At 39.0% G+C, this 12,327-nt stretch overlaps 1 protein-coding gene across 1 annotated transcript in view; it reads right to left on the bottom strand.

The window, feature by feature from the left end:
* Nucleotides 1-12,327, bottom strand: part of LOC123990170 (titin-like) — a 172,535-nt gene that overhangs the window by 125,175 nt on the left and 35,033 nt on the right. The window contains 32 exon segments of the mRNA XM_046290780.1: nt 65-139; nt 534-578; nt 680-712; nt 1,103-1,129; nt 1,224-1,301; nt 1,397-1,606; nt 1,938-1,952; nt 2,053-2,320; nt 2,429-2,503; nt 2,766-2,949; nt 3,059-3,344; nt 3,457-3,579; nt 3,709-3,996; nt 4,116-4,406; nt 4,879-5,157; nt 5,337-5,630; nt 5,736-6,014; nt 6,101-6,382; nt 6,489-6,767; nt 6,897-7,184; nt 7,293-7,571; nt 7,674-7,955; nt 8,071-8,349; nt 8,782-9,063; nt 9,359-9,601; nt 9,716-10,003; nt 10,110-10,388; nt 10,484-10,762; nt 10,866-11,144; nt 11,251-11,532; nt 11,629-11,907; nt 12,014-12,301. Coding sequence (XP_046146736.1) covers nt 65-139; nt 534-578; nt 680-712; nt 1,103-1,129; nt 1,224-1,301; nt 1,397-1,606; nt 1,938-1,952; nt 2,053-2,320; nt 2,429-2,503; nt 2,766-2,949; nt 3,059-3,344; nt 3,457-3,579; nt 3,709-3,996; nt 4,116-4,406; nt 4,879-5,157; nt 5,337-5,630; nt 5,736-6,014; nt 6,101-6,382; nt 6,489-6,767; nt 6,897-7,184; nt 7,293-7,571; nt 7,674-7,955; nt 8,071-8,349; nt 8,782-9,063; nt 9,359-9,601; nt 9,716-10,003; nt 10,110-10,388; nt 10,484-10,762; nt 10,866-11,144; nt 11,251-11,532; nt 11,629-11,907; nt 12,014-12,301 — 7,038 coding nt within the window.

Raw genomic sequence — 12,327 nt, 5'->3', positions numbered from 1 at the left:
TATTTAGTAATTATTGTTATTTTATCGACTGATACATGTTATCTCCAGAATACTATTATTATACCTGTGTATGAAGACAACTGAAGTTCTATCTTTTCTTCTTGCATTTCCCAACTTTCTTGCATTTCTCGCTCAAATTCTAGTTAGTATATCAAATGATAATAATCAATGGTAATAATACATTGTAGGAATGAGAGAATAAACACATCAACTTACTAGTGACAGTAAAAACAATTAAACTACAATGAATAAACAAAAACAATGAAATAAAGAATAAGTCGCTCTGGATAAGAGCGTCTGCTAAATGACTTAAATGTAAATGTAAATAAGGAAGTGATGATGGATTTTTTGTGATGAGTTTAAGTGCCCAAACAACAGGCCCAACTAAAGGATGATAAGTATTTAATATTAGGGATGAGGTATTGATGAGGGATGAGGTCTTGATGAGGGATGAGGTATTTATTAGGGATGAAGGATTTAAGTAAGTATTAGAAGTCGCGTGTGGGATTAAGATAAATCACAAGGTATTGTACCTCTCATTTCTGTCCTTTCTTCATAATAGTATTCAGCTGATTCTTCTTTGGGTTAAAAACGGAAGAAATTCTTAATTGTACCATAAAAGATTCCAGTTTAGTTTATGTAAATGTTCAACTTAACAATTAACATGTGCCAATCTTACCTTTGTATGCTTGTATTGATGAATCTGGGACATCTAAGGGTGTTGTAATAAATAAGTATACATATTATAATCTGACAATATACACATGGTTAATGTTTACAGAATATTAGATTGGGGTGGTTATTTGCTATGGCAGTAAAACCTCACATATCCAACAATGCCTGTCCAATAACATACCTTACATTTCATGTTGATATTCATGTCATAAAGACTCTTAGTATAAAGGGTTTCAGAAAATTACTAAATATTTTGTCACAGTGATTATTTTCAGTTGTTTTCTATTGCAATGACCAACCTATAAACTCTGGTTCAAACAAGGTTGCCGTGCGGTTTTACTGTACTTTAAAGGGTCTTTGGGAATTTTTGAAATTTGGTCCTACATTTGTTAATTTGGCATTTGGTTAATTTGAAAATAATACTCACCAAAAGGAACCCTCCCTAATTCAATTTCTGTGAAAGGAGGAAGTAAAGGTATTATAACACGAGAATAATAATTAATGTATATAAATGCCTATAGGCATATCTAGCTAGTAAATGTACAGACCTTTGCCTGAAAGGTAAAGTTCAGCTGTGCTTTTAGCTTCACCGTTGGGTTCCAACCGCGCAATCACCGAGTAAACGCCTACAGGATTAGTAATGAAGATGGCTGAGTTTCTCATGATTATATTTTTATTTGTACGACTATAAAGTACATTTGCTTGACTCAAATCTACACACCTTCATCATCAGAGGTTATATTGCGGATGGTCATAAAGTGTCGTCGGCCTTCACTTCTGAAGTTATACTTTGGGCTCTCTTTAAGTCCCCAAGTGTCTTTGTACCATGTAACGATAGCATTGTCGAAGGACAACTCGCATTCGAAGGTAGCAGATTGGTTCTCATTCACTTCAATGCTCCGGATGCGTTTGGTGAAGTTAATTATGCCAGCTAAAAGCAGATCATGGGAATCACTCTTTAGCGTTGGCAGTTTGGTTTTGTTTAAAACTATGAGTAACATTTTTTATCTTAAGTGTTAAACCCTTTCTTAAAATCATTTATTACAAATATAATTGTGATTCTTAAGTGAGATCTTAAATATCGAAGTGAATCTATGTTAAATGCAGTAAAACATAAAGAAGTCAAACATAAAGAACAAGAACAATCTAACAAACAAAGACATGTACAATACGAGCAGCAAAGAGGTTAGTAAGTGATATCCTGGAGGCAAACTAAATGATATCCTAAATCCAAACTATTTGTTCAAACTATGGTCCCTTACCTTGTTGATCTCCATCTGTAAATTAGTATGGGAATAAGAAATAGATCAATTCCCAATATAAACAATTCCGTACATCTCTTTCATGAGGACTCAAAACACATAAATGAGTACCTACCCCCAACGGTCAATTTGGCGTTGGAGATATGTGGGCCACATACAACACGGTAGTTGCCCTGGTCTTTGGTTTGACACTGCTTGATCTTCAAGATGTGACGGTCACCAACAATGCTGATTTCATATTTGTCGTTGTTGTCAAGCTTCTGAGTTCCCTTGTACCAGGACAGGGTGATCTCAGGGTAGTTGATCTTGATGTCACACTCAAAGGTTGCTGTGCTTAATGGAGTGGTATCTTGGTCTTCAATGTCGCTCACCAGAGTGACAGGCTGTAGATAAAAAGTATTATTATCAGTGGATATTCTGTCTAACCTAACACATTTTAGTGGACGTATTCAGATAGTTCCAACACTTAATATTTTAGGAACATTTAGTACCTCAGCCTGCATTCTTGATTGCAACTCAGCCATAAACCTGGCCGTATCCTTAGATTCTCCTCCATGCTCAGTTTCCTGGATCAGAAAAATGTATAGTTATAATAATATATCATACTCACAATAAAGAGTTATTTACAGCAGGGCTCAAAATTATGATAAATCCATAAAAGCAGAGTAGTTTTTGCTGCCCCAAGAACAGCTTATGAAAAAGCTGTGGTGGGCAGCAAGTTATCCTGGATGACTTACTTCCCTGTAGGGTGAAACCTTTCCTGGGCCAGTGCCAATGTCGATCCATGCTTAGTCCTAGATGGGCCATTTCAATTATTTATTATCTTACCGGTTTTCCACTTTCTGCTTCTTTCTCCCTCTTCAGCTGCTCAATGGCCTGAAGAAGACAACGGTAGTCAGTAATTCCGTATTCTCTAACAACTTTTTCATAGTCTTTGGGGTCCACACCCCTAAGAATCTCCACGAGGTCAATCTCTCCCTCCTTCTTTGGACTTTTCTGTTTGGATGGTGTCCTGTGTGTGAAGAGAGGGATATATATAGTAGTTCAAATAATTTCAAGCGTCTCTCATTAGATGTTAAAGTTATTGGTGGCATTACATATTTCTTTACAACTACACATACTTCTTCAGTTTTGCTCTGAAGTCTCCATCTACTCCCCCGGTGTCTTTCCTTTCGTCAACATTCAGGTCGGTGCTGCATTCTATTTCTCCAGCTTTGTTAGTAGCGACACATCTGTACTGTCCGGAGTCAGATTTGGTTATTTCTGTGATCTCCAACTTGGCATCTGGGCCTTTCTGCTCAATAGTGATGCGACCACCATGAGTGATCTGTCTCCACTTGCCCTTCATCCATTTCACGTTAGGAATAGGATCACCTCCAACTTTGGCAATGAAAGTTGCAGTGCCCTCTGTGAGTCAGAAACAACAAAGTTGGCATCATGCACAAACACAGTAAAGTATTTTCTAAGGATGTTGAGGTAAATGTTTAGATGTAATTGAGAATAAGTTAATCATACTTACTCTCTGTTACATTGACACTCTGGGGCTCATCTACAAAGAACAAGTTGTCAAATCTCTTTGTTGGAGTCTTTGCTGGAGCTGGAGCTGGGGCTGCAGCAGTGGCCTCAGGTTTGACTTCTTTTTCTGAAATCAAACAGAATTTCAGTCATGCAGCTGCCCAGAGGGAAAATCACAATGACATGTCAAATTGCAGCAACAGTATACAACATAGGAATGTCAAGTAAATACTTTTGCACAATATGCCCTTGTTACCTCTAATTGTCACTCTGGACCTTGCAAATTCACTTCCAACATCGTTGGTAGCCTTGCAGAGATAGTCCCCTGCATCTGTCTTCGATGTGCGGAGGACCTCCAAAGAGGCAGTGCCATCAGAAAAAACAACTCTACAGTTTGTGGAGGATTTTATCTCCTTCCTTTCCTTCAACCAATTAATCTTCAGAGGAGGGGCTCCATGGACATGGCAGCTAAGCTTCAGGTTCTCACCCTCGTTTACAGTCACAGGTTTGAGAGGGATGTCGAATACTGGGCCCTTCTTGTGTTCTGGTGATGTTTAGTGAACAACAAAGATTTTTTTCATAGAAGCATGTACAAAAATGTTGACTAGTGATGTAAGATAATGCATACAAATATAATATCACAATACACACAAAGATACGTACCTGAAATGTTAAGTGACACTTGGTAGGAGGCACTACCAGCTTCATTGGTAGCTGTGCAGGTATAAGCACCACTGTCTGAGAGTTGGGAGCTCTTGATATGCAGCATGGCCACGTTGCTCTTGAATTCCATTTCGTACTTATCAGAGGCGTGAATTTCACTGTGATTCTTGGACCAAACGATGTCAATGGGTTGAGATCCAGATAAACGACCCTCAATGGTCACCAAATGACCCTCTGTATCTTCCATTGTCTCTGCAGGCTTCTTGGTGAAGTTGGGGGAGATTTTGCGCTCTAGTGACAAAATAAATTATACATCAATATGAAAATGATGTCCTTGAATCAAAATATAAGGTGCACTATAGCAAGATGTAGATAACAAATATTATTTGTAAGCGTTCAGGTATATTTTTTCTGGAACTGTACTGAAATAACAGGAAATACAAAAATATTGCAAGGTAATGGTAACCATATATACAACAAATTACAAAAATGAGTAATGGTAACCATATATACAACAAATTACAAAAATGTGTAATGGTAACCATATATACAACAAATTACAAAAATGAGTAATGGTAACCATATATACAACAAATTACAAAAATGAGTAATGGTAACCATATATACAACAAATTACAAAAATGAGTAATGGTAACCATACAGCCTACTAGTGTTTACTGTACATTGCACAACTAGTAATCAAATACTGTACCTGAAACATGTATAAGAAATACATGTAAGAAGATTTTGTAAAGATTTTTACCTATTTTTACTTGACAATGACAGATATCAGTTCCGGCTCCATTGGTAACTTCGCAAGAGTATTTCCCAGCTGCCTCAAAACTGTCACTGTTAAGGACGTCCAACATAGAGTAGGTGTCTGTGGTTGTCACAGTATACTGATAAGAGGCATAGAGTTGTTTCCCATCCTTCAGCCAGGTGACAAATATGCTGGGCGTTCCCGAGTATGTGCATTCGAGTTTCAAATGTTTGCCCTTGACAACTGAAATGTCTGCCAGCTTCTTGATGAAGTGTACTGGTTCTGAGAGGAGCAATAGTGAAATTATGTTACATCACTGTTATTAGGATGGTTTGTGCATGAAAAAAAAGACTATTTCAATACAAACACAGTGGTAGTATTTGCTGTAGCTTATCGAAGCCATACTTTTAACGATGAAAGACTTTAGCAAGAACAGGAAATCTGTAAAAGAATCAACCAACCTTGAATTTGAAGCTCGAGTTTAGCTTTACAAGATGCAGTTCCAACACTATTCGTAGCTATACAAGTGTATTCCCCAGAGTGTTTCATTTCACCTCGTGCAATTTTTAGGGCAGCAGTGTTATCATCATAAGACATTAAGTATTCTCCATCATTTTTTAAAGATCCATTGTCTTTTAGCCAGGAGACTTCTAAAGGAGAGGATCCTACAACACGACACTCAAATATGACTGGCTGTCCTACAGCCTGTTCAAGACTAGTAAGTTTCTTGGGGAAGGAAGGTGGTGTTTTGACATCTAGAATGGAGCAATTAAACAGAAGGCATGTTTACATCTGTTACCATGCATAACATTTGTGAAGGTGAAAATGAAGCAAGCAAAGAAAACTAAGACGAGCATCACCTTTCACTGATAAGCGGCAGCTGTTTGAGGCAGATCCAATTCTGTTCTCAGCTTTGCATGTGTATTCACCAGTATCATCCCTTGACGGTTTGCTTAGTATCAAAGTCGCAATGCCATTTGAAAATGCCATTTGGCAAGTATTGGTAGCACAAAGCTTTCCGTCAGCTTTGAACCAGGACACACTAATATCAGGGGTTCCTCCAATGCGGCATTTCAAGCAAACTGGATCACCAGAAGTGACTTCCATTGGTTCCAGTTCCTCAACAAAGAATGGTCGCTCTAAAGTGACAGATAAAAATGGTTAAATAAAAAAAGTATCAAATGGATATGATTGAATGCATATGAATGAATTGAGATGCTTTTACCTAATAAGGTCACTTGAGCATGGCAGATATCAGTTCCGACTCCATTGGTAACTTCGCAAGAGTATTTCCCACTTGCAGTCATGCTATCGCTATTGAGTACTTCCAAGACGCAGGAAGTCTCTGTGGTCAACACGTTATACTGATAAGAGGCATAGAGCTGTTTCCCATCTTTCAACCAAGTAACAAATATTTTGGGAGTTCCATTGTATGTGCATTCAAGTTTCAAAGGTTTCCCCTTTTCAGAAGACATGTCCTTCAGCTTCTTCACAAACTGTACTGGTTCTGGGAGGAGCAATAGTCAAATCAGTAACATCGCTGTAGTTTCGGTATGTTAGAATATGCATGAAAAAAATGTGTAATTTCAGAATTCATTACCATGTTAACTAACCTTTTATGAACAGATTAACTGGGCAACTTTCCTTCCCAGCATCATTAATAATCTGGCATGTATACTCTCCAGCATCTGATTTGGCCACTTTGTATAGCTCCAGAGTAGCTGCATTCCCCTGGAGAGCAATTTCACAGCCCTTTCCAGACACAATTTCCCTGGTGCCCCTGAACCATTTAAGTTTCAGTGGGGCACTTCCATGGACTGTTGCTGAAAATGTTACATTTGCACCAGGCAGAGCTTCCTTTGCCTGAGGTTTTTCCACAAAGGATGGAGGTTCTTAATAAGAAAAAAGAAATGTTGTATAGCGTAAGTATTCTCTTTCGGAAACACATCACTTCTCATGTTGGATTTATTTTTCTCCATAGGATAAAAATCCATGCTGACAAAATCTACATATCTACTGACCTTGTACAATCATAGAAGCACTTGTTTCACTGGCTCCTGCTGTGTTAACAGCTTTGCATGTGTATTTTCCAGAGTCTGACAACTTAAGAGTTGGCAGTTTAACTTTGCAGGTGTTGTCACTGAAAATAATCTCGTGATTTGGTCCACTCTTGATCTCCTGACCAATGTGGTGCCAAGAGATAGTGAAAGGTGGAGAACCTGCAACTTTGCATTCCATTTCACCAGGTTTACCAACAATAGTACGGGTGTCTCTCAGTTTCCTGATGAATGTGGGTGGAATCTTTTTATCTGTTTAAAAAATAATAAGTCATGACGGATTGTACATGTAATAAAATGGCAATGGATTATAAATATCAAATTGAATTAATCGGAAGGTATGATACTAGTGGTACCAACCTAGGACAGTGAGGGTTGTCTTGCAGGAAACACTGCCAACCTCATTTTTGACCTCACATTTGTATTCTCCTGTATCAACTCTCTCTGTCGACAGGACTTTCAGGCTGGAGATATTCTTTGAGAAGGTTATCTTATACTTGGTGCCAGAGGAGAGCTCGACACCGTCCTTGAACCACTTAGATTTCAATTCTGGTGTTCCGGCTACGGTGACTTCAAGAGTTGCTGAATCACCTGCCTTGACATTGAATGACTCTGGACTATCCACAATGGTAGCCGGTTCTGAAAATTAAGTAGGACCACACTTCATATTTAGAAAGCAGAAACTTACCAAATGTATGTCAATGTAATCTTCATTGAGTGGGGACATGGAGTCCTACAAACCTAAGACAGTGATGTTGGAAACACATTCCACAACTCCAGAATCATTTTTGAGTTGGCAGGTATATTTGCCACCTGTGGTTTGGTCAGCCTTAAAGACCTTCAGGGTGACCACGCTGTTCTCAAATGTGATTTTCCGGTTGTCTCCATCCCTAAGAACATGATCCTTATCTTGCACCCAAGAAACAGTTATAGGCTGAGAGCCTTTGACGGTGGCCATCAGAGTGACTTCTTCACCCAATTTGACTGACTGGTTTACCAGTTTCTTCACGAAAACAGGTGCTTCTGAATAGTGAGAAAGGATTGATTGTGGTGAGGTGAAGCAATCATATTGGTAATGTGGTATGTATGAATATAACTAAGATATGTTGAATACCCATTGAAGATATAGTTTACTGACCTCTGAGCGTAACTGTTGTATGGCATGTTTCATATCCTACTTTGTTTGTGACCCCACACTCATATTCACCAACATCTGAGGGGTCCACTGCAAGAATATGGAGAGTGGCAGAGCTACTCTCATTCATCATCTTATATTTCCTGCTTTCCTTAAGTGGCTTTTTGTCTTTGTACCAGGTTATCTTAAAGGGTTCTGTGCCATTCAGTTCACAGTATAGCATAGCATCTTTTCCTTTGATCCCCTCTACAGGTTTCGGTACTTTCATGAAACTTGGTGGATCTAAAAACAACACAATTGGCCGATCAGTTTCATCAAAGTTAAATATTCCAGGGCAAGCAGGTTTCAAGATTCCAGGGCAAACAAGTTGCATCTACCCAAGCAAGTGGACATTGGCAATCATAAGAGAAAAGAGGGCTTCAAAGGATCATGCTTTGTAGTCCATGCTAACTGTGATTGGTGTAAGTAATGACCATTAAACACAATCAATGGAATTTAAAAAGGGTGGGAAAGTCAATGAATAATTATACATTGAGGTTCATGCTGCAACTATTTTAAAGTAAAACCTGACATCATAACACAGACAATAAACTGCAAAAGGCAATGTCAAAAATAAGTCACTGTCAGTGAAAGGGAGGAGGAATCATACATTCAGGTTCATGCTATAGAGAATGAATTAACTGCAAAAGGCAATGTCCCTTTACAGTGGCTGACCTTGCACTGTGATGATGGTGCTGCAGTTTACAGCCCCAGCATCATTCTGTGCCTCACAGGTGTAAACTCCATCATCAGCAGATCTTGTGGAGCACAGCTCAAGGACTGCCATTGAGTCAACAAATGAAGTTCTACAGTTGTCACCATCTGTTATCTTATTGTCATTTTTGTACCACTGCATTCGCAGAGAGGGCGCACTTGTAACTTTGCATTCAAGATGGAGTGGCTCGCCCTGCTTCACGAACGTTGTATGTGGCAATTTCAGTACGAATTCAGGAGGTTCTGCAAAGCCCAAGAATATGAAGTTAGAATTTGGAAAACTTCAAGGATTGAAAAATTATCAGCAACAAAGAATGGGATGATGATGGGAGGAAGCCAATGGTTCGCTAGATGGGAGAATACATGTGTTATATTACACAGAAAGACAACCCTGGAAAAAAATAGTTACGCATGGGTTATAGGCAGAGTGATGAAGGAGCGATGAAAGTGAAAAAAAGAGAATGAAATAAATGAAGGGTGGCAAAAAAGAGTCAAATCCAACCTGTCACCAATAAATTGGTTGTACACTTCACAGTGCCCGCGTCATTGCTAACTTGGCAAGAGTACGTTCCACTTTGCAAAAATCCAACTGAGTAAAGATCTAAGAAGCAAGATAATCCTTCCAGTCCAACTGAACATGATGGTCCAGTTATCAGTTCAGTGTCATCCTTGAACCATTTGACTGTAAAAGGAGGTGTTCCTTGAAATACACCCTGGAAGTGTACAGTGGCTTTGGGAATGACAGCCTGGGACTCAGGTTCAGATACAAAGCTCGGTGGCACTAAAAACCATTGGAAGAAAGATTACATGAGAGACGAGTTCATCAACTGGTGCCTAGAGAAATGTAAGAGTAAGATTTAAGAGTAAAAGTAAAAACTAAAAGTATGACTCTGACCTTTTGCTTTTAATGCACCACTGCAATCACTACTTCCAGCTTTGTTTGTGATTTTACACAAGTACTCCCCTGTATCCTCTTCCTCAAAACTCTTAATTTCCAAAGACACAGTGTTGTCTTTCTGCTCTAACTGATACTTGGTTTTACTTGCAAGGACACTGCCGTCTTTGGTCCATTGCACTGATATTGGCAAAGAACCAGCGACTTTGCATTCCATATAAACTACAGAGCCCAAAACCTCCTGAGTCTCCATTAATTTCTTGATGAATGTAGGCGCAATGACTTGTTCTGTTTCAAAACAACAACAAAAATCCATTAGCAATGGAGAGTAAAATCAACTTTTGTATTCCAAAGGTTTTTAGAACTGAGAAATTCACAGTAATTTTGCACTGACCTACGACAATCAATTTAACCTTGCAGCTGCAGGTATCAACAGAGTTTGTCGCCTCAAACAGGTAATCCCCTGCATCTTCCAGTTGTGTAGACTGAATCTTCAAACTACTGAGGTTATTCTCAAAGTTAAGTTTATTTTGCCTGCTGGGTGTGAGTTCTATTCCATCTTTTGTCCACTTTACTTTGATCTCAGGGGTGCCAGAGACCTTGCACTCCAAACTGACTGCATCACCTAGAGTGACATTTATCACCTCTGGTTTTTCTATAATCTTAGGTGGTTCTAAAATACAAGCAGACATGAGGATTAGCTACAAACGTAACGATCAACTTCAAAATGTTAAACTTGATCATCATTTAAATCAAGCAAAGACACACCTTGCACCATCAGGGTTGCAAAGCACTTGTCCTGTCCAGCCTCATTTGCAACCTGGCAGGTATATTTTCCGCTGTGACAGGCCTCACAGATCGGAATCCTTAGAGTTGCCACATTATTTTCAAAGATCCTTTCAGTTTTAGGATCTACCAAGATCCAGTTCTCATCTTTTTTCCATTGTACAGACAGAGATGGCGATCCCATCACAACACACTGAAATGTAGCGACACTCCCCAAAACAGAGGAAGCATTTTCCATCTTCTTTACAAAAGACGGTCGCACTAATGTGAAGAAAACATTTCATCAGAATAATAAATTGAAAATGCTGACATTTTCAATGTGAAAATTGACTTAGAGAAATAATGATCATCATAAGTGACTAACCTTTCATTGACATTGTGGTGCTACACGAACAGCTTCCCACCTCATTTGAAACTGTGCACTGATAACCACCAACATCTAAAGCATCACATTCCTGTATTTTCAGGCTCATGACATTACCATATTTATAAATTGCATGCTTCTTATTGGTTTTGATCTGCTTTTTATCTTTGTGCCATGTAACCTCAAATGGACCAGTTCCTGCCACTTGGCATTCAAAGACAGTCATAGAGCCCTTCACGACTTCAACAGGCGTTAACTCTCCAATAAATGCTGGGGGCTCTGAAATAAGGAAGCAGGTTTAAATGAGTGGGGGGATTGTGTCAATAAACATCTGAGTAAAATGTTGAATTACTGGCTCAAAAGACTGGAAGTAGGCTAAACCAACCTTTCACGGCTAACTCCATGCTGCAGCTCTCACTGCCTGCCTCATTACGGGCCTCACAGAAGTATACTCCACTGTCATTGGCATCAGCACCAATTATCTCTAAGCTCGCCACAGACTTAACGAAGAACATTTTGTATTTGTCACTACGACTTATCTCCTTCCCATCTCTGAACCAGTGCACTTGTATTTCTGGAGTGCCACCAATATGGCATTCAAAGTGTTTATTTTCTCTAAGTTTCACAACTGATAATTTGTCAGGTTTTTCAAGGAAACTGGGAGGTTCTGCAAAAAAAGATGAACTATTCGTAAATACATATTATAACGTCAATAAAAATGCCCAATTATATTAACAAAGGTAAGTTGAAGGTCAATGCCAACCTTTGACAAAGAGCGTTGCCTGGCAAACATCAGAGCCGACGTCATTATGTATTTCACAGACATAGTTTCCACAGTCTGACGTTTTGGCAAAGAAGAGCTCCAGTGAAGTAGAGTTGTAATCTTTAATCACAGAGCAATCCGAGCTTGATAAGATCTCCTTCTTGTCTTTAAACCATTTCATGGTCAAGGGTGGCGTGCCAGACGAAAGGACATTAAACTGAACCTTTGAACCAGGCAAAACATCCATTGATTCAGGTTTTTCTAGAATAGATGGCGGTTCTGTTGATTAAAGGGGAAGATGTGCATTGTCAAAGTTGCTGTTACCTTCCAATATACTGGATATACACTGTAGCTAACATCAAAAGACAATCCAAAGCTAACAAACCTTTCACAAGCAAGGCACCAGAACACTGGTCTTTGCCTGCCTTATTACTAGCAATGCAGGTATAGCCGCCACTGTCAGCACTATCAAGACGACTAATTTCTAGAAATGCCGAGTTCTCAAAGAATGTGCATTTGTGTTTCTCATCGCTCTTGATCTCCTTCTCATCTTTGTACCAGAGTACAGATATGGGCAGGGATCCAGACACAAGACACTCCAAGTGGGCAAAAGATCCTTTGATACTCTCCATTTTCTCCAGTCTTCTTGTGAAAGATGGTTTAATAGTTTGATCTATCATAAAAGTAAATAGTATATGG

This window comes from Oncorhynchus gorbuscha, linkage group LG01 (genome assembly GCF_021184085.1).
Source record: "Oncorhynchus gorbuscha isolate QuinsamMale2020 ecotype Even-year linkage group LG01, OgorEven_v1.0, whole genome shotgun sequence".
Taxonomy (NCBI): Eukaryota; Metazoa; Chordata; class Actinopteri; order Salmoniformes; family Salmonidae; genus Oncorhynchus; species Oncorhynchus gorbuscha.
This window is presented reverse-complemented; position numbering and strand designations above follow the sequence as displayed.